The sequence below is a fragment of the Phalacrocorax carbo genome, chromosome 2 (assembly GCF_963921805.1).
Source record: "Phalacrocorax carbo chromosome 2, bPhaCar2.1, whole genome shotgun sequence".
Classification (NCBI taxonomy): Eukaryota; Metazoa; Chordata; class Aves; order Suliformes; family Phalacrocoracidae; genus Phalacrocorax; species Phalacrocorax carbo.
This window is the reverse complement of record NC_087514.1, coordinates 27,944,967-27,969,997: the sequence shown is the minus strand read 5'-3', so window position 1 is coordinate 27,969,997 and position 25,031 is coordinate 27,944,967. Positions and strand designations below refer to the sequence as shown.

General features: G+C 37.1%; 1 protein-coding gene across 1 annotated transcript in view; it reads left to right on the top strand.

Annotated features, from left to right (window-relative positions):
• SLC26A7 (solute carrier family 26 member 7) overlaps positions 1 to 24,124 on the top strand; it is a 66,746-nt gene extending 42,622 nt beyond the window's left edge. The window contains 11 exon segments of the mRNA XM_009514258.2: positions 1,693 to 1,770; positions 3,219 to 3,314; positions 10,416 to 10,522; positions 12,656 to 12,722; positions 17,291 to 17,428; positions 19,145 to 19,193; positions 21,895 to 21,995; positions 23,866 to 23,881; positions 23,884 to 23,919; positions 24,009 to 24,044; positions 24,047 to 24,124. Coding sequence (XP_009512553.2) covers positions 1,693 to 1,770; positions 3,219 to 3,314; positions 10,416 to 10,522; positions 12,656 to 12,722; positions 17,291 to 17,428; positions 19,145 to 19,193; positions 21,895 to 21,995; positions 23,866 to 23,881; positions 23,884 to 23,919; positions 24,009 to 24,044; positions 24,047 to 24,123 — 801 coding nt within the window. The 3' untranslated portion in view covers position 24,124.
• Positions 24,125 to 25,031: the final 907 nt, after the last annotated feature.

Genomic DNA, 25,031 nt, shown 5'->3' with positions numbered 1-25,031 from the left:
CTTTTCCAAGGAAGCTTTAAGGTAACCTGAAACCTATACCTGAAGACATATAACCTGAAGGCATATAGGACATCTGACCACTTTGGCTTTTTTACATGTAGGCAAAGGCCCCGATAGAAGGTTATTCAATATATGAAGTGGGAAAAGAAACCACCAGAGTTTGATTTCAAGGTAGAATGTACGTGGTAAAAATAAGTATCTGTTTTGTTTTATCCATTAGTTTCACCGTAGAGCAGAGCCTACATCCAAAAGTTAGAATGTGGCCATGCATTAACACTATGAGAGTACTTTAATAAACATAAAATCCTCTCTCCTGCCTTCCTTTTGTAAAGCAGCACATCCAACTAATCCTTTACTTTGGGGGCTGTCTAGGCAGAATGAGGATATGAGAACAACATCACTAATAAATGTTGGTCAGATCATAGGCAAAAAGAAGAGTGAGGGGTTGCATATGCTGTGAAAGAAATGCAAAGAGCCTTTCTATGGCTCAGCGCAGCCCTTTTTTCTCCAAAGACTGTACCTGGGATTCAGTGATGTCATTTATTCTTCAGTGATATCTTTTGCTGGGAGAAAATAGAAGTGAGGGACTGTATCATGGGCTACAAGTGTCCTTCAAATAGAAACAACGCTTTTTTTTTTTTTTTTCTTTTTGGGAAGGCAGAAAGAGGGAAAAGTTGCTTGTGACTTTACCAGCAGATTTTGTGTCCCTTTTTCTGTAAACACTCTGTCTACACTTCTTGATGGCATTTTTAAGTACACCATGGCTTTAATTTTCTAGTGTTTTAACAACTTGTCTGGTTTTGTTTTTAACAACTTGTCTCTTAAAATGAAACCTAATTATTTTGGTAAAGAAACATATTATCAATATAAAAATAAAGTGAGCATCTGTCTACTTATCGTCAAAAACCTTCTGTGAATCTGGACGCTATCTTAATGAGACCAGAAGTACTCTACTTCGTGAACACTCAGAGTGGAGTAGGAGACTTCAATTTTACTGTAGTTTTTTATGAGATTAATGCCATATAATACTGTGAAGAAACATGTTCTTAGACCATACATTTGTCTGGATTCCTGTCACTTGCTTTAATTTTAATTTTTAATATGTAAAAAGAAATTGTTCCTACATTCTAAAGTCCACTGATATTAACATGAAATCATTGGTGGTTTCTGACTTAACACAAATTTCCTTGTGGTGTTGATCCCAGAAAAAGAAGTTAGAACTCTTCTCTTGTGCAAAAGTGACGACACAGTTCTCCGTGCATAGTTTTTGCTCAGTGCTGTGACAGATAGGTTATTTAGTGCAACATAGGGTGCCTGGATATAAATATATTACAGAATGATGGTAGGTGCTGCAAAACTTCTGGGATGAGATACTGCACACACAAGCCCCATTTAATAACTGAGGGTGTAAGTGATACTGTGGTCTATGTCTGCGTGCTGTCAGCAGGGTCAAGAACAGATGCTGAGATCTCTTACTATGTTTTCACTGTAGCTGGTTGAAGGTAATTGCCAGAGATTAAAACTGAAATTATATGCTTCTGCAATCCATAGATGTTAATAGCTACCGTCTTTAACATCTCATTCTTGACTTTGTCTACAATATTTTATAATTAGTCCTTTTCACACATTTTAATTTCTTTTTTTGTTTGTTTTTGTTAGACAATGATCCGCTTTTCTTGTTTATTGTTTTAGGTGGCTTGCCTTATCTCTTCTGTATTAATTCTTGTAGTGATCTATGCAATTGGACCTATGCTGTACTGGCTGCCTATGGTACGGTACTTATCTTCTTTTTTAAAGTTTACGTCAAATATTTTCTAATGACTTAATGCCTTTCAGGGAAAGATAGTACTACCTTTAAACCAGCTCTAATTTCAATGGGAGAAAGAATAATAAGGGCACAGCAAGTCTCAAAATCATAAAATACAGAGGTGACAACATAGTACCTACAGATTTTACACATACAGGCTATCACATAAGTATATAAGAAAGTATTTCTCTTCTACTTAATTTTGGCACATAGTTTATGAAAAATATACATCCAGATTCCTGTGGATTTGTAAACTGATGAAGTGTGTGGAATTAATGAAGATCTACAATTTTTCTCCAGTTATGCATATGATGTATGACTTTGCTTTTCAAATAAATTTGACACAAATAATTGTGGTGATCTAAGCCTAATTGCAGCAAGATTGTGAGGTATTCTTATATCTCTGTCATGGAATACATCTTCTACACTAAGACTCTAAAGCAACATGGTATGCTTTCACATAAGCTATATCTAGCTTTTGGTATTAAAAATTATTAGCTAACTTTAACTAAAGGCATGTCAAAGACACAAAATACAGCTCCAAAATTGTCTATAATTCTGCCATGTCTGTACATGAAATTTTAACTCAACTATGTTTTAAATTTACTTTGTGCTATTGTTTACATGGTGTCACATGAAGGTTCTCACTTTTCAAACACAGAACCTTTTATAGCTTATTTTAACCATGCAAAGTAAGGACACTTTGAAGTGGGGTGCACAATATGCCCTTTTTCTTATTATACTGCTTTCCTCCCTTCATTTTTATATGGATTATATGTACATTTTGACTGGTATCCTATAGGCCTTTTTCTCCATATTTTAAGGAATACTTTTCATATATTGCTTTCTTGATATTTTATTTCTTTTTTACTATGCTTTTTTAGCCCTCCCCACCTATGTACTGTAAGTCCATTGCTTTGTACTCCATCCTTTTTGGCTCCAGATGATTTCTTCATCCATTTCCTCCTCCTTTCCCGTTTGGGGCACAATAAATTATTTTGTTTGCCTCAAAATTAATGGATTTTTTTTTGCTCTAGAGGCCTTCTCTAGGTGGTGAAGAAGGGGAATTAAAATTCTTCACTGTGTAGAATTTGAGTGCTGATTTTCTTCTGAGTCCCCCAGACTATGGAAGAACGTAGCTGGGCTGGTGACACATGGAGAGTCTCAGGAAGTCCTGAAGTTTCTGTCATAGTTCTCACAATTAGATGGCCTAGAGATTGTCTTCAGGGAAAAAAAATGGGTTTGATACTCTTATGTGTGTGTTACAAGGACACCTGTGCTTATTCCATTTTTTAAAAACTAACTTCAGGTTTTTACAATTTAATGATAATATTGACTGCTAAATTGAAGAAAAGGCATCTGTTTTCACTACCAATTCTGCAAATGTTTTTTTGTTTTTATTTCTTTGCAGTGTGTGCTAGCAAGCATTATTGTTGTGGGCTTGAAGGGGATGTTAATGCAGTTCCGTGACCTAAAAAAATATTGGAATGTGGATAAAATAGACTGGGTAAGTGAAACTTAATCTAAGGAGGTTTTTCTGAGACCCTTTAAGAAATACCTACTATATAAACCTTAATAGTTCTGTGGCCATAGAAGAGATAAGTGCAAGCCATTATTATTAGGGGTTTTGTGTACTATTGGCTTATTTTCTATCTCAAAATAATAGCATCTGTAATGTCAATTGTATTTAAAAAAATGAATTTTACAGATGATGAAGAACCAAACCTGATTTAATGCTAAAGATGTGTATATAGACAGATCATGTTAATCTGAGCAGATGCGTGTCTAATTTTGTATGCCTTCTCTAGCTGGTTATCATGCTTTTGCTACTGCAGTATTATTGAAGAGATTCTGGTATCTTTGTCCTCTGGGGGTATGGAATGACTGACTGTACAGGACAAACAGAACTGGAAACACTAGAGATGCAGAAAGATACATGTCCTAGGGTGCTGTAGGTAAATTACCTTAACTCTTCCAGGTTTTGCAAACAGAATAACTATTGTTTGATCGTAATGAAAGATTTTGCAGTATGAGAGGAGGAATACATCAGAAAGAGCAGATAGATGAAATAGAAAAAATGTAAACATATTAAATATGTTTATATAAACATATAAAATATAAACATAGTATAAAAATAAAGTTTAATGTAAAGTCTGAATAGAGTGACATACATTTGTGCAGAATTCCTAGCAAATATTAAACATGAGTCCATGTTTAAGAAGACTCTTAGATTTCTCTTCTGTGTGATTTTTTGAATGTATTGGCTAATTTGTGGAACCAAAACCTCTAACCACTTACATATATAGATACTGACATCCCATAAAGGTTTTGGAACTTCTGTTTATGCAGTTTCAGCTAACAAATATTCAGAAAGGTATTTTGGCCATATCCTCCTCTTCTGTGGTGGGAGATATAGGTTACTGGATGTAATATTGGACTTCACTGAACTCACCAGTGACTTAATATTCTACAGCAGTAGTGGTAAGTCTAGACTGAGTAAAACATTTTTATAGAGTACTGGATTTCAGTATGGCAAGCAGAGCTGAGTAAACAACAAGTCACAGAAAACTAGAGTTGTTTGTTTTTTTTATCATCCAGAAGAAAAGTTCTATCGTTTGTGATATCTTACATTCCTCGAGCAGCAAAATTCTGAAAATATTTTCTACCGCTTGGACTGCATTTGGTCTTCAGCTTAACCTAGATTTCCAGTGTCCAAGGGGTGGATGATGTCAATCAAGAATCATCGGGGGGCAGCAGACTTAAGGAAGTTGGTAGTTATGGGAGAGAGATATAGCTTCTCTATCACTGCACTGAGGTAACAAGTAGTTAAGTTTTCCAGCAGGATATTCTGGAAGCTCACTAGTCTTGATGCATCTTTATACACTAGCCTGATTGATTTTCGCTCTTGTGGTTTTGGCAGAAAAGGATGGGTGAGTAGTTAGTTATTACATCTCTGACATCTGTCATTATTTCTGAGAAAGGTTATAGAGAGGGGGAGTTTGCTAAGTTTATCTTTTTGACTGGACATACTTGAGCAGTGATTTATCTTCAAGTAGTTCCACCATCAGTCCTCAGCCTGACAGGATAAATCATCTCGCTTTAAATTGCATCATCTAAAGTAAGGCTATAAACATTGATCTCACATTGCTGCCAGGTCTGAGGAGCCCCACCAAACCCAGTGATTTGAATAACTACACTGGTGTTGATTTTGGCCTGAAAAGATTCACCCCAGCAATTGACAGCACACTGGAAATGAATCGGCTCCATTACCGAGGTTATCCAAAGTGTTTTGAAGATAGAAACTCTGAAAAAAAAAAACATTTGGAAATAATTAGCAGCTATCCTCTCTGGAACTGATTCTTTGAAGGGTGTGTGTCATGTAACATAGAAGTCAGGTTTGTTATGGTCTGGCAAATCAGAGCGTGTGAAAGCAGAGTGATATGGCTTTTGTTACCTTGTTCCTTTGCACTTCTCTAAGCTTCCCATTGAACACAGCAGGATGAGTAATATTTATTTGCCGATTAGTTCTTTATAAAGCATAATCCTGCTAAATGTAAAAGGTACAGCTTGAAAGGTGCAGCTCAGGAGATGAGCTCAATGATCTTCATTGAGGGGGTCCCTCCCCTCATGATATACTGTGAGTCTATGAAATCTCTCCTTTCAGCCATGGCTTGCTTTTTCTTGCAGGTTAAATGTTTAGGAGCAGCTGAGTTCAAAGGAGCAGCTAGGCTGACAGACCTAAGTAGCTAGTACTAAATATTTACAGATGAGTATTATTACATGTATTTGTTTGAGTTTTCTTTCAACTTGTTTTGTACCAACCCTTGGAAATGTCCTGTTTTCACATCCTACCTCTAAAATCACATTCAGTTTCTTTCCAGCTAGATCCCCACTGCCCTTACTCCAAAGAGCCCTTTCCTGCCATTCACAGCACTCATATGAACTTCAACGGTCTCTTGCTTCAGTTAAGGTCTTCTGTCAGTCCCTACACTTTCTTGGATGACTTCAATAATTTCAGATCAATAATTGCTCTAGTCCACTGTATATGTCAAATACCTAACTGTATGCATAACTGTATTTGTCCTCCCTCTGCTGTCTTCATCTTCTGGCTGTTTCCAAGGTGTTGATTCCTGTGTTATCTGTTTTGTACATTAACGTGAGAGCAATTTGTCTTGAATTTTTGCCTGTTTTGGGGGAACTACCAGGACACTGATCTGGAATTCTTCTGTAAGTGTATCTCACTTTTCAGGTCCTCAGATCAAAAGTTGATTTCCATATCATTCCTGCAAGCCTAATTTCTTGTGCAGGCCTACTTCTTGACTAACTTCCCTCTTTCATTCTCCAACTTGACAGTGCACTTTCCTAGTACCAACAAAAAGGTCAGTGAGGTTCTTGTTAACTCTTTTTTTTAAGGCTGAGCATCCCAGGTGAGCTGCAGCCGTTTAAACTAGGCAAAGACTACTGCCTGGTAATGGACTGCTGAAAAAAAATGTTCTTTTTGGTGTTAACAGTTGGACTTGAAAGTGACAAAAGATGGGGAAAAAGTATTCCAGAAGGTGACCCTCTAAGTGAAAACTGACAGTAGAATAAGGATTATTTCACAAGTTGATTATATAAGAGGGATTTGGGATATTCAACAGATAAATTTTATGGCATTTAAAAAGAAAAAAATGTTAAAAAATGTAAAATTGACTTTGCCACTAAATGGCCACAGCTGAGGCAGAGCTAAGTTGTATGCCTGACTTGTACAGCAGAAAGAATGACAACTATTTATGGTAAAAATTACACATTCCCTACATGGTGCCATGATGGCAGAGGTAGTTATGGGTGTATGAATTCTACATTCACATATATTAATATATAAGGATGTAAAGAATACTACTAATTCAGAAATTAAAATCGATCCAACTAGGAAGTTCTCACTTTTGACTAGTGTCCTCCAAGATCTTGCCAGCGTGAGTTTCTAAGACATGGAGCCACCACCCTGTCAATCTGTTTTGTCAAAATAGACTGGAACAGAGGGTCCAGTTTTGAAATTTTGGAGCTCACTGGTGCAATTGCATGCATTTTTAGAACTTTTTAAGATATCCTCAGGAGGGAGATGAACATTTAGATTTGTTCAGGTATTCATTACATAGGGGCCCTGATTCATGAGGGATTATGGAGAGCTTTGCTATAGAAACAATTTTCCCAAGAGTATGAATCCATCTCTTCTATGATAATAATCATACATGAATGCTTCTAGCTTATGACATCCTAGGGAGATTTTCTGTCCTTCCTTCATTAGTGAATATGCTATTCTGAGTTATATTTGTTTTGCTGTAGTTAGTCTCAGTGGGGTGGGAAAGAATTTACAGATGCTTAATCCACTGAAAGTGTGATTGCTATATAAATTATTTTTAAAAAATAATATCAGTCCATCTGTCTTCAGGGCAGTCTGTGCAAACAAATACCTTCTCAACCATTGTGTATGGAATGCTTGTGAAAAAATTATATTAAAGAACTACCGTACCACTTTCCTATTAAGCAGGTCCTGTTTTATGGCTGTAGTAGTCTTCACTTCAGCACTTAAATCATAAGTTTTGATGAAGGGTGCCCTGAGGACATATGCACGCTTTAGTCATTTGTCTACAGAAGGATGAGGGAGCATGAGCAGGCTATGCAGCTTCCCCAGAGCCAGAGCCTCCTCCTGGACTCCAGCATCTTCTCTGCCAAGGCACCCCTTGAATTAACAGGATTTAAATAGGATTATTCTTCTTCTGGCTACATGCTGGTGACTGCAGCAAGGGCCTCTGTATCTGAGCAAGTCATAACAGCCTTGCCTTATAGACAGTAGAGAACTGGTCAATCAAGTCATGTTAGGGCATGATTCATCTCTTCCTGAAGTAGGCAGCAGCATAATCGGGTAGGAGTCAGGTGAACTGTATACTAAATTCCCCTCACTCTGATAACCAGGTCTCTATTGATTATGGTGGGAATCTAGACAGCTCACCCAGCTGTAGACATTTGTGTAGTAGATAGTTAATGCCAAACGAAATGAACCACCCAGGCAATAGCCGATCATCTCCTCATTTTGCAACAAAAAGGGACATTTATAAGGTGGATTCAAAGTAGTACAGAAACATTTAGTATCACAGTATCTTAGTATTGTGTTGTTTAGCCATTGACCTAGAGGGTATTCTCCCACTTCACCTATTTATATGCTTTTTTTCCTACCAAGTTCCCATTTCACACTCCCCTAAACGGTGGATGAGGAGACCTCATGAAATGAAAAGGTCTACATAGAAACACACTGTCCACAGAGTTCTGGAGGCAGCTGCTATTTTACAGTTATAGTACCTCTCAATACTTCCTATACTTTCTGATATATGCAGAATTCAAGATACATTCATATCGCCCACTTGTTTCTTTTCTCCTTCTTTAGAATTTTTAAAAATTAATACAGTACAAGCATATTTTGAAGTTGGATTTTGTTTTGACTTTGAGGATAACGTGCCTATAATACATTATTGCTAATATTTGAAGAATTATTAGATTCTATCTGTTCTGGAATATACAATAACCACCTTTAAGTAAGCTGCCATAAAAAACTGCTATTTTTACAACTTCGTTGTTGAACCTTGTGACAACCCATGAATTAAAAAAATGCCTATAAGATCAACATAACTTCTTTCTACAAGTGTGATGCTACCCTACCTAAAAAAGTACTGACTCCAGGCCAATATAAAGCACTGAAAGGGTGGTTGATGATGAGAATATGATTGTTTTGGCTTGTCCTTTACAGCAATGGCAGTCTCTGGTTATGGTTAAGATGTGGGTTACTAGGTTGCTTAGTACTCAGCAGTACTTAAACATTTTTGGCTTTGATTTTTCCTATGTAGACTTTGTATTGGGTTTTCATGCTTTCTCTTTTCTTGTGAGGCAGAAGGTCTTATAGCAGCGATTTAGTTAGCCTTAGGTCTCCAGCTGAAGCAGATAGCTTGACCTCAGGTATTGTTAAGGGCTCAGCCTTATCAGGATGGGCTATATCTTGATCCTGCCTGAATTTCAGGTTTGTAGTACTTCTGTTAGTCCTTTCATGTCCAGCAAGCTCCTTCATAAATATATATTGGATTTTTAAATCTTAGAAGTACTTTCATGCCAATTAATCAGAACTCAAAATCAGAACTTTGTTGCTTGTAAAGGTACTTTTTGCAAATATATACATGACAAATTTGTATAAGATGTCATAAAATATATTGGAGGTCTAGCACTGTTTCAAAGAATGAACTACCTTTTTACTCAGCAGCTGTGCCATTGAAAAGACTCCAAAAACTTTTGCAGTAGTTTAAAATTTTGAAGATGAGGGAGGAAAAGGTTTCTCAGTAGAGTCATGTAACATTCCATCCTCTGTGAAGCACGGATTAGTACGTTATGACTTACGTTTTTTAGTTCATAAAATAACAGTTCTGAAATCTGCTCGAGCAAAATTCCAGTGGTTAGGCTGAAAGTATTCTGTTGTCTCTGGCTTTCCTGAGCTATGTGAAAGCATCAGAAGGGATAATTTTAACACTGATTGTGCCATTGTAATGTGATCTTTCACTCTGCAAACATGAACAAGAAGCATTGTACCTGTTGAAATAGGCACCTGTGGAGATCAGTATATCCAGAGGAGTGAGAAAACTCTCCGTTCTTCTTTAAGACTTTTTATATAAAGATTAGGTGGCATTTCTTTGCTTAAGGCTCCCTCAAGGAAAAAAATATCTGATGACATTAGGTTGGTATAAGAAATCATGTAATTTGTACTTTTTTCCTTTGAATTGTAAAATCTGGATAACTCTCTGCCATACACATCATTGTGGTATGGGAATATGAGCGTTTCTATTGAGAAAACAATTAAGAAAAAAATTTGAAATGTTAAAATCTTTTTGTTTTTTAATATTTTAAATTCCTTTCCAAAGTGACTTTTGTTTCAGGTATGCTTCTTTGTATTTTTTTTTAAATTGTACTTAAAATGAATCCAGAGCTTTATTAATCAAATATTGAAAGATGGGGAGGTGATCTGAAGTCTCACTAATTCCACGTGAAGAAATTAATTCCCCAATAATTTTTATTTGTTATAGAGTTAGTTTAGTCAGCTGTACTCTCATAAATGCCACTTTTAATTAGCCTCCTTGCATATTAGTATTCCCACTTACACAATTAGTGGGAGAAGAGCTCTCTGTACCTGACCGTTAGGGTACCTCATTGTGTAAAAGCAAAAGAGGATTTTAAATATGTACAGTGAAGAAGGTGACAAAAACTTGTAATGTGAAAAATGAAATATAGGTTTTGCAAAACAACTGAGTTCGTTCTGAACTATGCTGTTAGTGCAGCTACATATGCTATTTGAAGTAACTCTGAAAGGAACCTCTATGAGTGTTGGGATGAATAGTGCCATGTCATATGTGTTCTCCCATGGGGAGACATTATTTTAATTGCTAATTCTGTCTTCAATACTTGCCAGTTCAGAGGTCCAAATGTTCACCTCTGTGAAGCTATCTTCATTTTTAAATTATTTCTAATTCATAAAATGCACATTGTTACAAAAAAAGAAATTAATAACCTTTTTCTGTTTTCCTCCCTAAAGAGCATATGGGTTAGTACCTACGTGTTTACAATATGCTTTGCTGCTAACGTGGGACTGTTGTATGGCATTGTCTGCACTATAGTAGTTGTGATTTTCCGCTTTCCCAGGTGAGAAATAAATTTATTGAAATGTTCTAGTTGCACATCGTTATGTCTTCTTTGTGGCACATTGTTTCACTGTCGGGACAGATATGCAGTTCACAAAGTATAACAAGGAAACTTCATTTTTTTAGTTGCAGAAAATTACTAGATAAGATAATTCAAAAGCAAAAGTTACACCTGTGTATTTACTTGTGATTTACTGGCATTATTTTGTGATTTCTCTTAGTATTACACACCTCTATGACTCATTAGGTGAATGTAGCATAGGATCAACAGAAATATAAAAATTATAATTTTTTCCATTAGATATTTATTTACTCCTTAAAGAGACAGTATCTCTTAATAACCTTAGTAGCCTTAGTAACTAAGTGCCCTTTATAAACCAGATACTATGTTGTATTCTGACGTATAATGAAAAAGTACATTATAAATTCTATGTATGAATTAGAAAAGCCAGGACAAAGAAACTAGAGCTAATACAAATTTTTATATTCTTTTCCGTATCTTATAGTAGTTACTTTGGATCATGAGTAAAGGAAAATATCAGTCGAGGTTCGAATTAATCCATAGCTCACCAGCCCCGCAAGTGACTTAGTGCTTGCAGGTAGTTGTTTGCATGAACATCGAATCCCACTGAAATTAAGTACATCATTGACAGCTTGATTTAATGCTTGTTAGAGTTAATGGGGTTAACCATCTGGGCGTAGCGCTGTTCTCATAGAATTAGTTGTAGAACCAGTGTGAAAATAGTTCAAAATTGCAAGGCAATTACAGATTATGGAAGATGGTTTCTGCTCGAATCAACCAGTGACTGTTTGGTCACCTTCTGCTACTCAACAAACTAAAATTTTCATAAATTCTGCTAGAAAATGAAAAGGTAAGTTTTCATGTTGTTTAAACCCCGTGCCTGGATGTCTGAGGTTCTGCCACAGCAGAAAGGGAGAGACATCTGACGCAAAATAGCATGATCTTCTGTTGTCTGATCTACCAGAGACCTCAGTCTGAACCTGCAATAATTAAAGTAAATAAGACTCTTCCCAGTGCTTTCTGGGGTCTTCAGTCAGGGTGCACATGATTGTCCATGCAATCGAAAGGCACGGAACAAACTAACAGCCCTAAAAGCCGTACTGCACAGGCGAGGTTAGCAAGAGAACATGTGGTAATCCATCCAGTCACGGGCAAAAGTGTCAGCAAAAGTGAAGCAAGAAAAATACCATAGACAATTTATTGTGAAGTTTCTGTTCAGGTGCCAGAGTACTGGACATGATCATATCATGATACATATGTATCAGAATGTATTAAAACCAGCAGCAGCTACAGCTTGATTTATGCAAACAGGAGAGAACAGCTGACTTCTGCAAGCCTCATTTATCCAACCCCAGCACCTCCAAATACTCCTTGCACATTGATGCATCTATTAAATGTTTGTATTCTGGAGTTATTTTCATTGCCTAGCTTTAGGCACAGAGCTCAGATGATAGCTAGTTTCATAGCCATCTTGTTCTGCAGTTAAATGTGTTCCTGCAAATGATGTATTGAAGCAGAATGAGCTTCGCCCACTGAGCTGCCTTTTCAAGGCAACTTTCTACTGGCTGTGAGAGAGCGTCGGGATACTGGCTTTTCCAGTTAAGCCCCCCACTTTGACAGCTAGGGTGCAATGTTCTGCTTCAGCATACACAGATGTGTCGATTTTAATGACAAATAAAACATCCTTAGTTTTCACGTCCCATAGCTATTCGATATGTTTTTTCTCCTTCCCTTACAATATGATTTTGCAGGTAAAAAATATTAATTAAACCTCTGTACGTTTGAAGCTGTAGATTGTATATTACCTACCTTGACTTGAAAATAGCTCTCTGGCCAGCTATGAAACAGTAATGAAACTTAAAATTAAGGTTGTATTTACAGAAATTTCCATTATTTGTATTTTCAAAGTGATCTATTATAATTTTAAAATGTGCTCTTTACCCTTTAACTAAGTGGCACGAAAAATAAGCTGTATATGCACAAAAATACATATGGATTGCATCACTGTGACTCTAAACTTCTATGCTGTAGTTTTGGGGTGTGTCTCTTCCTGTTTCTGTTCAAGACTACTAGTGATTTGCCTTACAGAATTTCTCTGTGTATTGATTACAGAGCAAAGACACTGAACTTGAAAAATGTGAAAGAAGTGGAATATAAATACAAAACAGAAGATAATTGTGTAAGTTAAATTATGTTTGTGTGTGTGTGTGTGTTCCACTAATTCTGATTTGTTTATTTTCTCTAGTTCATTACCAGATGGTAATCAGTGAGTCAAGGGAACATTTTTAGGAAATGACCACTTGAAATCTAAAGCTAGTATGACGAAGTAAATACAGAACTAGTCTGGGTATCAGAAATTGGAATATTTCCCTCACTCTGCTGCTGGTCTGCGAAGTGAAGTTAGGCTAGATTACCTAGATCTGTCTATTTTAGTTTATTTGTTACTTTTAGGATAGGAATTGCTCTTTGTAAAATTTTCCTAATTCCTAAGTCTGAGGAAATCTCTTGGCAGCAAGAGCAAAGTCCATCTGAGCAGACAATAGCTGTCCCTATATTCTTATCAAATTTCCTCATTTTATGAAAGTCCTTTTCATACACAGTCTCTTCTCTGACCTCATTTCTGCCACCAGCCCCTTGCGATCGGACTGTGTCAGAAGACACATGAACCATGTGTGGCTGGGGAAGGAGGGACGACATCATGAAGTTGTCAGAGACTACTTCACACATATCACCACCTTGTACTCAGACAAGGGTACCCTCATGTGAAAAATAGATGGAAGAATGTCCCTGAAATACTGTGCTTTAAAAATTTGGCTTCTTACAAACTTAAATCTACTAGTCAGAGGTTTTAAATTCTTTCGGTTATTTTCATTGCAATTATCATCAAAGTTGCTTGTGGTCAGGCCCATGGTAGGAAAAGAAGGGTAATGACCCAGGGAGGTGAACTCCCTCCTCCAAGATGAAATGGTAGGTCAGCAGCCAAGAGAGAAGTAGAACCATGTGTCCTTTCAGCACAGAGTCCTGTCACTAGGCCATCCTGCCTTCTCCATCATGGCAGTTTCTACTATGTCCTCTTTGCTCTCCTAATGCTTATGAAGGGTCTTATGTACCAGTAAGCAATATGCTCAACAGTTATTACCTCACCATTAAGAAGCTCTCCTCTAAAGAATTTATTTTTTCTGGCAAATGTTTTCTATTAGAACTATCTTGGGCTTAAAATCTGAACTTGGCTCAGGGGGGTTTACTGTTTTGGCATGCTGAACAATGCTGGAATGTGAAAGGTACATGAGAATGGGGAGGACTCTGAAATGTGAATTAAAAACATGGTTGTTGAGGCTGGCCCAGCTGTCAACTATTATATCACTTTTCATTCTCGAGGAAAAGTGTTGGAGTAACTTTGTCAGAGATGGGTAACCAAAATTTGATTTGCTTCCTTTTTTTCATATCAGTTCATAAAATAATTTGTACAAATCCCTATGTGTCTTTTTTTTAACTGCTTCCCTGCTTTTTTTTTCTTAATCATTAAGATTAATGCCAGTAACCAAGTAATAACAAACTAGTGCCTGCAGACAGTGGGGAAAATAACATTTTGTTAAGAAAGCAAATTGCTCAAGAGCTTATTACACAAAACTAGAAGGAAAATATTTTTAAGATTTAGAAAAATTACTTTAATTGAATTTAGAATCACTGGGTTGCACCAGGCATTTAGGGTAATTTTTAATGTATGAACGTTAGAATGATCCAAGTTCCCCTGGTAAATAACAGCTTAGACATAGACAACAGGACTTTTAAACATGAAAATATGTAAGCTTAATGATCTACCCTGCCATTAAAGTCTGTGGATTTATAGAGGTTATTTCATCAATAGGAGAAAAGACACTTTAATGTGGAAAAAAGCAAGAGGGTATTTAGAAGTTTATGTGAAACACACTGCATCACAGGCGTTCCCTGAAATGAATTTTACCCAAGCGTAGACAGTGTTGTGCAGAGTGCACGGGGCAATTGCCATTACCCTTCTGAGTCACAGCGGGGATAGGCCACCTGAGATCATTTTCTTTCTTTCTTGGCAAGGACACGACAAAGAGGAAATCCATTTTTCTCAGAGTGGTTCTTATTGAGAAAGGAGCTAGAACCAAACCAGAGCCAGGATTAGCTGAGCCACATGTGGCACAGTTGTCCTTGCCCATCCTGGAAAAAAGATTGTACCTAAATCTGCCATCTGCTTCATTTGGCCTTATGATTTGAGCCTTTCAGATTTTCCACCTTGTATTTTTGGGAACTTGTTAGCTGTTGATCATCACAGGCTTTGATCTTTGCGCATCGGTATTCCTTTTTTTAGTTGTCATCTTTCACTTTGCTTCTACTGGTATGGCACCGGAGTGCCCACTTCTCTCCACGCCAAGCTGTGTATAGCACCTTTTCTAATGGAATTTGTGGGATGTCAGAGTATTTCTCCATTCAAGCATATATTGTCCTCTGTTTCACCCTTATTTTAGAATTTTCTTTCATATAATCTTAGCCATTTTAATTGCCAGTTAGGCTTTGCCACTTGACTGACCGAGGTATGTTGGTGAGATGATATTTACCACAATCATATTCATAGGTAAATTGCGCAAAGTCCCTATACATAGTCTGGGGTTCATTGCCGCAGTTTTGGTCACTTGGTGGTGTCCGAGAGATCGTCTGATTCCCAGAGGTCTGAATAGCAGTCTACAATAAGGAGGTAGTTTGTGTGGTTTGTGGTGAAGATTTTCATTCCTGTTTTGCTTGAAGGTCTTTTGGGAAAACTGTGTATCTCCAATGCAATCCCATGCTTTTTTGAACTACTTAAAAATTGTCTGTGTGTCAGCTCCACTTACTTGTGTTTGAGTGTGACCTTGTTATATGTCTCTGACTTTTGTTAGGAAGAATAGAGGCTTTTTGAACCTATATTCTCTTGCGACTCCCTGGTTTTTACTTCCTGTTACCCGTTGTCACAAGTAGTTAACTTTTGAGACCTGATACTCACATAAATCAGATATCTTATTTCAGTAGTAAATAGATACTTGCTGTGTCCAGATCCCTCACTGCACTTAGTGATAGGATACTTTATTGCATATAGCACTTTTGTGGACTGAAATCCTTTTGGAGAACTTCTCGGAATCAGATCTGTTGATGGGCCCTCACGCAGTCTGCTGCTGTCCTGCTGAGGTGGTGTCAGCTGCAGTGTTTGCCCATTAAAATCTCACTCTGTTTTCTTTCTTCCAGAGCGGGTAAAGTTTTTTATGAGACCGTTGAAGCTGACACTCAGTGATACCATGTTCTGCATGTGAAAATAACTAGTGGGAATCATTGCTGTGCAATGTTCAGGTTGTAAACTCAAGGATCCTTTCTTTGTCTCACCTGGAAGGAGAATGCTCTGAACTTCCACATGTAACCTAGATATCCCCAGCTTCCATAAAAGACATATCTGAAAGGCAAATTAATCCTATCACTTTTTTGGCAATGTGCTTCTAGCAGTGTAATTGTGGCTATTTAAGAACCTGTAGTTGCATGAATGCCTGTCAGGTCGAAAATGCCATTAAAAATACTGGTAACGTTTACAGGCCACACATGATCCTGCTTATTCCTGTTTACAGCACTAGATGCATAAAAACTTAATACATTTGTTTACTGAAATATACATAAAGAACTTCATAAGTAGATGTAATATCTTTTACTAGATCAGACAGTACAAATGGAAAAAGTAGAAGATCCTAACAGCTGACAGATTTTTCCTCAAGTCTGAAATAGAAGAATTAGAATCCAAAGCAGCTGAAAGCAGTCTCAAACATAGTTTGCCCAAGGAAAACAGAGATATGGTTCATAACCTGTGGAAAGTGGAGAGCTTGGTAGAATTAGCTTAACTCTACCCACCTATCAAATCAGCATATTTATACATAAATATTAATTTTTCTTATTGGCTTTTGAAGTTGTTTTAAGTCCACTTTGAGAATGAGAGAAAAAGTGCTTGTTTTGTGGGAAATGTTCCCCACTGCTACCTGGGGGTTTCCTGACCTTTATCTGATGTCATTCAGAAATTGTTCTGGTGTATAATGTCTGTATTTTGGGCCACACGGTTTCATTGAAGGTACCTGATGAACTGGATGAAACTTATTCAAGGAAGTGCAGAGGCAGGAACTGGTGGTGGCTGATGGTTCTCGTGTAGATTATTTATTGTGTTGGTTGTAGATACGTGCTGGCAAAGTTTAAAAAGTGTTGCTCAAGCTTGGTCTGGATCTACTAAGTATTTCCATGGAGAAATATCCCTGTTGCACTAAAGTCATCTTCAGATAACTGAGATGAAGATTTTCAGCATTCCCCAAAGCACCTGCAGCGTTTGCCCCCAAGCCTCATGTGTTTTTTCCAATACATATGTTTGACTAATAACAGCTACTCCCTGTCTGCAAGCCTTGTCTTGCCTGTGTTTGGGGATCATACCAATGGAAACAGCACTCCTACTATTTGCCAGATAATAGTCTTAAGTATCATAATGAATATGATTTTGCTCGAATTAAGGATAATTTTTCTTATAGGTTACTTACATTTCCTTTTTTACTTCAGTCGTGTGTGAAAACTGATCAAGACAGTTATCTGTTAAATCATTATCACAACCCAAAGTTCTTTCCACGTTGATTTACAGGCATTTGCAGCATTTTTAAAGAAATTACTTTGTTTTTCAGTCTCCAAACACAAGATAATCTTCTTGTATTTTATTTTATTCCACAGGAATTATTAAAACAGGTAAAGATTGTTTCAGTCTGCAACCCATTAGTCTTTCTGAATGCCAGGAAATTTCATGCTGACCTGATAAAGATAATCCAGAAGGATAGCACGAGCAGCCAGGCATGTGAAGATGTAAACAAGGTAAGCTGTGCTATATGCTTCAGTAATCATGGTGATGGTGTTGAAGATCATGATTGCTTTCCTTGCATTTCTTAGACAATGCAATCAGATACTGAAGCAGATTTAAAAAGGTAATATTTCAAGTTATTAATTTAGGATAGAAAAAGTTAATCTTAATCAGGTTCAATAAGGATTGCTTTCTTGCTATTACTTGAATATCTCTACTATTTCTATATATGATCCCGTAAAAGACATTAAAGCACTGATTCAAAGCTCTTCAAAATTTCTGCCAGAACTTACATAACCTCAGATAATGTAAGGTTGTGATTTTAAAAAGACAATGAGTGCTACAAACCTACTTGAACAAAATGTGAGGTTTTTTTGCTGGAGGTGAGTCCATGAGAGACAGACGCTTCATTTCTGACTATAAGTAATTCCAGGAGAATTAGGAAGAAGGTACAAACTGACTGAAGTTTTTCTCAAAGGTAGTGTTTAGTTTTCATTTTCTGCACTGGTTGTACTGGAAAAATAAACAGTACAAAAATTATATAGAACTTGGTTTTGGAGAATATCTCCATAAGTACAGTATTTTTCAAGCTTATCTGCACATAACTACTGCAACTTCCTACAGTGCTCCCTAAAAGGGAAAAAAATTTTACTTTTTCTATCATTACAGTGAAGACATTCCAATCCTGTACTATCCTTACGGTGGGCAATATCATCCAGTTTGGCAAACTGGGCTGAAAATATCACAGTTCTTTCTTAGGCAAGTTAAGACAACATTCAGCATTGTGTGTCCACCACCTCTCCTGTCTCTTGCCAAAGAGCTGTGCTACCCATACCTACTTTGATGGGTGGCTTCTCCTCATACAGAAATTCAGCTCAGAAATCGTGCTGCTTTTTTTCCTTGGTTGTGCTAGGCTAACTGATTTGGATTAGTATGATAACAAACCCCCAAACCGAGAGAAATTACTTAGGATTTGCATGGAATTAATTTATGAGTTAATTTAGTAGGTGTAATAAGTCAGTAAGTTAATTTAATAAGTTAATTTATACATTTACTTAAGAGGAAGATTTTATCCTTTGTCTCTTCTGTAAGGTACTTGGCAGTACACCTGCCTGAAATGCTGTATGTAAATTTTTTTGTGGAATAATGGTCTTTCTGTGAAAAAAAAATGCACCTTGGATTTTTTTCTCTGCTGTATTTCTGGTTTTAACACATATTTCTACTGAGAACTTAATATTCATTTTTAAACAGTTATAAAAAAATTTCTCACGATAAAAGTAGTTCTTTAATAAATTTACATGTTGAAAATGTTTTCACTAAAATATTAGCATAGCAGATGAGATTGCAGCAAGTAGAAAATGAATCAAAAATTAATCTTATAAAATCACTGACTAGAAGTGGTCTTTTGACCACTTTTTAACCAAACCCTGCTTCCCCAAAGCATCATGCCCATAATGTGCTTTCTAGTGGATCCAAACATGACAGAAGTTGAGTCATCTAGAAAGAAAAACAAGATATCAGTTTAGTATAACTTCAGAAGAATACTGAGAAACATACTTGGCAAATACTGAATATCTAATAGGCTGTTCCACACAATATGCTTTTGGAGAGAAGGAGTTAACTTTGATATTGAAAACCAGAATTCTTATGCATTGCACTGATTTTCTCTGGTTACTATGCATTGGACTACTTTTTCTTAGTATGTTAATAGTTTGTTGTTTTTATTTCAGTGTGAGCAGAACACATTGCTCTGTTCATTTCCCAATGGGACTTGTCATGGTGAGTTTATTATCTATAAATGATGTTAAACCCAAAATGGATATAAGTGTGCAAAACGGCTCCACACTTTTCTATTTGTTTCTATGTGAACTCCAGTTGTCTGGAGACTAATATTTTCAGTTAGACCAAACATTCAATGAAGCATGAGGGCTAAACAGTGATAAATTCTGTTAACCTTGGCCTAACAGGTCCTATTTCATTCTGTTCCTGACTGACTTTTTAAGACTTCAAAAGCAGGGAACCCATGAATATACCTTTTCTGCTGGAGTCCCTGCTCATTTCTCATGAACCACTGTGTGCACAGTGAGACAGGCAGGCAGTGGGGGGAACCACTTGCCACATTAGTGCCTGTATTGGTCTTCAGACAAAGGCCTAAGAGGCTGTTTCGCTAAGCTCTGGTCTTGTTTTTCTGCATTCACAGTGGGGCTTGGATATTAGTATGCAAAAGTAAAAATAAGATAAGATTAGAGCCATGTTAAATCCTTATGAACTTTAAAGCTACTTAGGAGAAAATCTCAGAAAACATCAACTGAATTATCAGTAACGCTATGACCACCAATATTGTGCTGTATTTCAATAGAGGAGAGAATAAAGAAAAAAACCTAAGGGTTTGTTTTCAATTAAAGCATAGGCTGGATAATTCCACTCTTCCCACATTTTATAACACTTAAATCAAACCAGAACACATACATTCCCATGGGAGAGCTGCAGCAACCTTTTGCAGAAGATACTTTATACAGATGACTTCATTGTGGATAGAATTAAAATATTGTGTTTATTTAAAACACTTAAAAGCATTAAGGCCCCAGTAGAGAATCTGATTTGGGGGATGCTGTCTGAACGTTTACTTTTATTAACTAGATTCATGACATTTTTATGATACTACAGTGTTTAGTTTACTTGGGGGTGACAGACTGCTTTGCTGTAACACATAGCAATGCAACGATAATGGCTACCAAAGACTATACAGGGCTATACTGCAAAATACTAAAAAAGTAGAAAGCACTTTATATATGAGGAGATTTTTGGAAGGTTTTGGCAGTACATACTTGGGTCTTCTTTTGGATGAACTGGTTTCTCATGTTACAGAAGTTACAGACAGCACATGACCTCTTTTCTGATTGCTTACATCCTGCCTTGAGGACTTAAATGCTTTGTTGGTCCTAGTACCAACTAGTCCATGGTGACTGTTCATGGGAGCTTTAAAAAAAAAACAAAAAACAGAGAGAAAAAATAAAAATTCCTATAAGAAAGAAAACAAAACGTGGGGCTTTAATTTTTAGGAAGGAGGGGAGCAGGAAGACATAAAACTTAATCCTTAAGGCAGGTGTCCTGGAAGGCACAGTAATGTAGGTCATTATCAAAATCTTTCCTTTCTCCCTCTGGGGAGTACCAATTTTCCATTGGTCTGTATCAGCACCAAATTAAACAGCTGGTCTTGCCCTTGCCACTCGTTCAGAGAGGGAGGAGGTCTTTACCTAACCTCCATTCAGAAGCCAAGCAGCCTCTGCTGCAGTGCAGGAAGCCAGCTGGGTGGGAAGGTAGCACAAGTAACAGGGAGAAAGACCAAGTTCTTTTGTTTCAAAGGCAGAGGAGGTGCATAGAAAAGATTACAGTGAGCAGCCTAGCAGATCACATAAATCCTTTCTCGGTCTCCATCACAGTAGTGTCAGGCAGGAGGTTTCTTTTTAAATTCTGTATTTTTGTTTGGTATGTATCTGTTAATGTACATTGGCCAACACAAAGACAGTAAATCTCTGGAGGTTCAAGTCCAAAAGGCTCTGGCTCTCAGGCTTCTGTCAGAAAGGAATTAGCACTCTTATAAATCTAAACCATGGGGAAATTCTAAGTCCCCTCAAGAGTTTAAAATCTTGTCCTCTGCTCTGTCAAAATGGTTTAGTTTAACCCATCTTTACATTCAGATTTTTTTTCCCTTTTTTTTTTTTTATTTTGTGCATTATCATAACTAACATTTGTTCACAGAGCAATGTAAATAAGACGTGCATTATTTTCTAGTTTTCCCTTTATGACAGCCTAGAATCATTTATCTATGTGCTAGTTCAGGACACGTTTAGGAGTTTGGGAGTGTGCTTAGTTTAAGCACAAGATGGCCTGAGGTTGAAGAATGAGCAAAAGACCTTCGCGAATCTTACCAACAACTTTTTCTCTCCAGCATCAATAAGTGATAGTATATTAAAATTTAACCAAACAAAAAACAGCACAGTAAAACCTTAGGAAAATTAAACACTCCACTTTATTTTTCTTCCTTATAGGAAGATACTAGTTAAGCCATAGGCAGGCATTCAGGTACTACAGAAATGAATGTTGTATCAGAACTTAAAAGAGAGATATATTCTCTGTGTAGCTCGTATAAACTCTTCCAAACAAGCCAAGATATTATCCGGACTAATTTAGAAATTCAAATCTGAAGAAGCAATTCCCCAATTCTTGTGGGACTATTCCTGCCTAAAATGTCTTGCTAATAATATATTCTGCCCATCATCACTTCATTCCATTGCTCTGAAGGTCCTTCATTTGTGCTTCTAAAATGTGCCATTTACTTGACTGATACCCCCGTACAAAATAATAAAATCTTTATTGTGACAGTTTGGGTTTATTTTGTTGAACTACCATTATTCTTATACGCATTTCTTGACTATTCTCCCTTTTAATTAAAGTTTTTCATTTATCAATTGTGTAGGTGAGTCATTGCAGTTATGTCATGGTGAGCGATGTGTTTTGGTATTAGACTGCAGTGGACTGAATTTCTTTGACTACACTGGAGTCTCGGTGCTGCTTCAGGTATTCATGACATCAGACAAACTTTACATAGAAATATAATTACACATGCAAGTTACTGGGCCAGCTACTAGTCACCTCAGCTATATTAGTGGATAAACATGTCATTTGTGGAAAAGATGAACACAGATTTGGTATTAAACTGCACTGTGTTTATATATAAAATGATATTAAAAATAATTCTAAAGATTTGGGGTGATATTCAGTGCATAATTAAGTATCTGTACGTAATGGAGATGAGTTTTGGAACCTTTTTTTTTTTTTTAATTTATAGCTGGTTTAGGTCATATTTGACCCTGTCATGTCAGTTATGTCAGTTGGAGTCATGTGTGGATTTACCCCTTTAAAATTTCAGCTTTTAATTCTGTGATTTTATCTGTATGTCCTGCTTTCTGCTAAGCCAAAGGTCTTAATGATCTCCATGTTTTCCTCTGTGGGTTACATACCTAGCAGGCTGGGTTCCTCAGGCATTGCAGGAGCTCCAAGAAGCTCCCAGAAGACCAAAACCAGTAACCACATAATGAACAGTTTTATATAGTGGATGAAAAATTATGTTCAAAACCTATTTCTTATATTTCCATTGGGTCTGGCATTTAATAGATGCGTAGTGGGGTACTGATTTAAATGGGTATGCAAGGTTTCGTTCATATAATTTTTCTGAGTAAGATAGAAGACCAGATTTAAACTTGGCTCTCAGCCCAGGCCTTTTCTTATCCTAACCATTTTCTCAATTTGCTGCAGTGATTAGGCAGGGAAGTAAGTGCTGCCTTAAAAATGTTAAATTAAAACTGTGTGTATGTGAGGGTATAGTTAAAAATAAAACTGGAAGAGTTAAATAAGGAGAGCGGGAGTTACTCTTTATTATGTGTCACCTCAAAATGTAGGGTATTCAATAAAACTATTAGATAAAGCATTAATTAAAAAAAAAAGGTTTGTGAAACTCGTTTCCAAAAGTTCTTAGAGACCCAAGAAGTACGAATTATATTAAAGAAGTGTTAGACAGATCTGTGAGAGGTAAGTCCATTATCAGCTGTGAAAAGCACAGGTTGGGAGTGCAGCCTCTGAACGAATGACTGCTTCAAAACTGAGTTACCCAGAGGAGAAGGAGACTCAAGTTACACTCCTTCCGAAATGCCGTCACTGCTGCTAGAGTTGGAGGAAGTTTTAGGCTGAGTCAGGTTTTTGGTTTATTTTTAAAAATAGGGTATTCTGATGTGGTTCTCATTGAATCTCTTCTCTCTCAACTTTTCCACTTCACATGGGTTATTTAAGCATTTTCTGAATCAGGGACTGCTTTGGATGTTCCTCATCTGCCCAGAAAAGGCCCTACTCAGGTTCTAGAGTTATTTTCACCTTTTTTATGACTTTCTAGCTTATTGAATGTCTAGTCTCTGTGAAGTTGAACATTTCTAAAGAAGAATAAAGAACAACTTACTGCAAAATGTAGCATAATGGTTATGGTGCTTTTCTGATAGACTGCTGGAAGTTTCAGAGTTTCTAGGTCTGATTCAAGCCTTTGTGGAATGGTAGGTAAGCGTGTGGAGAGGAGATGGGGACACCTGCTGAAAAAGGAAAACTGGAGAAAAAAAAAAATCTAAAAAATATAATTTAAAAAATGATAAATTGTTGATCAAATTCAGATTTAATTAATTTATCACCAGAAGAGCTGCACAGTATTTTGAGAAGGGGGAGGAAATGAGTGTGGGCTTGTGGTGTTTGCATTATGGAAGGGCTCACTCTGGTGGCTGCTGGCAGTATAACTTCAGCAGCAGAACTTGATCCTCTCTGCATTGAATATGTTCTTTTTGGATATTTAATTCCTGTTGGTATTTTAAAACAGTTTTTTTTTAATTTCATGTTTTCACACATATAGATTTACATGGACTGTAAAACAGACACATCGATGTGTTGCTAGCACACTGCAAAGGCAAGTATCAGCTTACAGCAAAATTTTTAACATGACGGTTTATATATCCTCGCTACCTTATCAGTGCTCATATGTTTGTTTTATTGCAGCTTCCTTGATAAAAGCAATGCAGTACGGTGGAAATCTGAATCTGAAAATCCTGTCTTCTTTGAATCTATTTCTTCGGCAATCGATGCCATTCAGATTCACAGGGTAGAGACTTAAAGCAGCGGTAGGTGAAGGCTGGAGGCTTCTTTGATACTCACAGCAATTTGTTGAAGTACAGGGAAATCTTATCTACCCAGTGAACCTTTTGTGTAGAGATCTTTTATCTATCTATTCTCTACAACTGGTCTTCAGCCTCTGGACTGCAGTTATCAAGCTTTTCCTGCTAGCACTCTCTTCCTGTCCCCATCTCTCCGTCAGCAACAACTTCTCAGTCTTCTATGGTAGATCCAGAGATGCTGTGTTGTGGTACAGTAATCTGGGTGCATTCTCTGCTGTAAAGCATTATGTCATCTAGACACACTAACATGGCCTCTCAGCAAGGCAAATTAACTCACACCCAGTTCTGCGTTACTGAACAGCTACACTCCACTGCTCAGCCTGGGTCGCTTAAAGGTACTTCACAGAGCACCGCACTGTTCTGACCAAAACAATTCTGGATCCGTAGCAAGGTTGTTCTGCGCTAATAAGCTTCCCTCTACCCTGTACTGTAGTGTGCTGTGTTGGTTTGCTGGTAGAAAAAAGGGAGAGGAATTGCATGAGGTGGAAGAGAGAGCTGAAGGGGAAAAGGAGGCTTGAACGTGTATTTATTTGCTCATATTTCTTGCATTCCTTGTTAAAAGGCTGTAAACCTGGGCTTTCCTCATAAACATGTGAGCCTTGTTCATTGCAAATGCCATCATAACTGAGCAAGCATTCCAAGTATTGTGCTTTGCCATGGTTTTATTCATGATTCCAAACATGGCTGGAGCTTGGCTCAGAGCCTTCTCTGAGGGACATGAAACTCATCATGGTCTGTGGTTTGGGTATTTTTGTTCTCCAATTTGTATTTTACTAATTAAAATAGAGTTGCCTATAGACGAAATCACTTTACATTGATTTATCCAGATAGAGTGAATTGGCAGAGG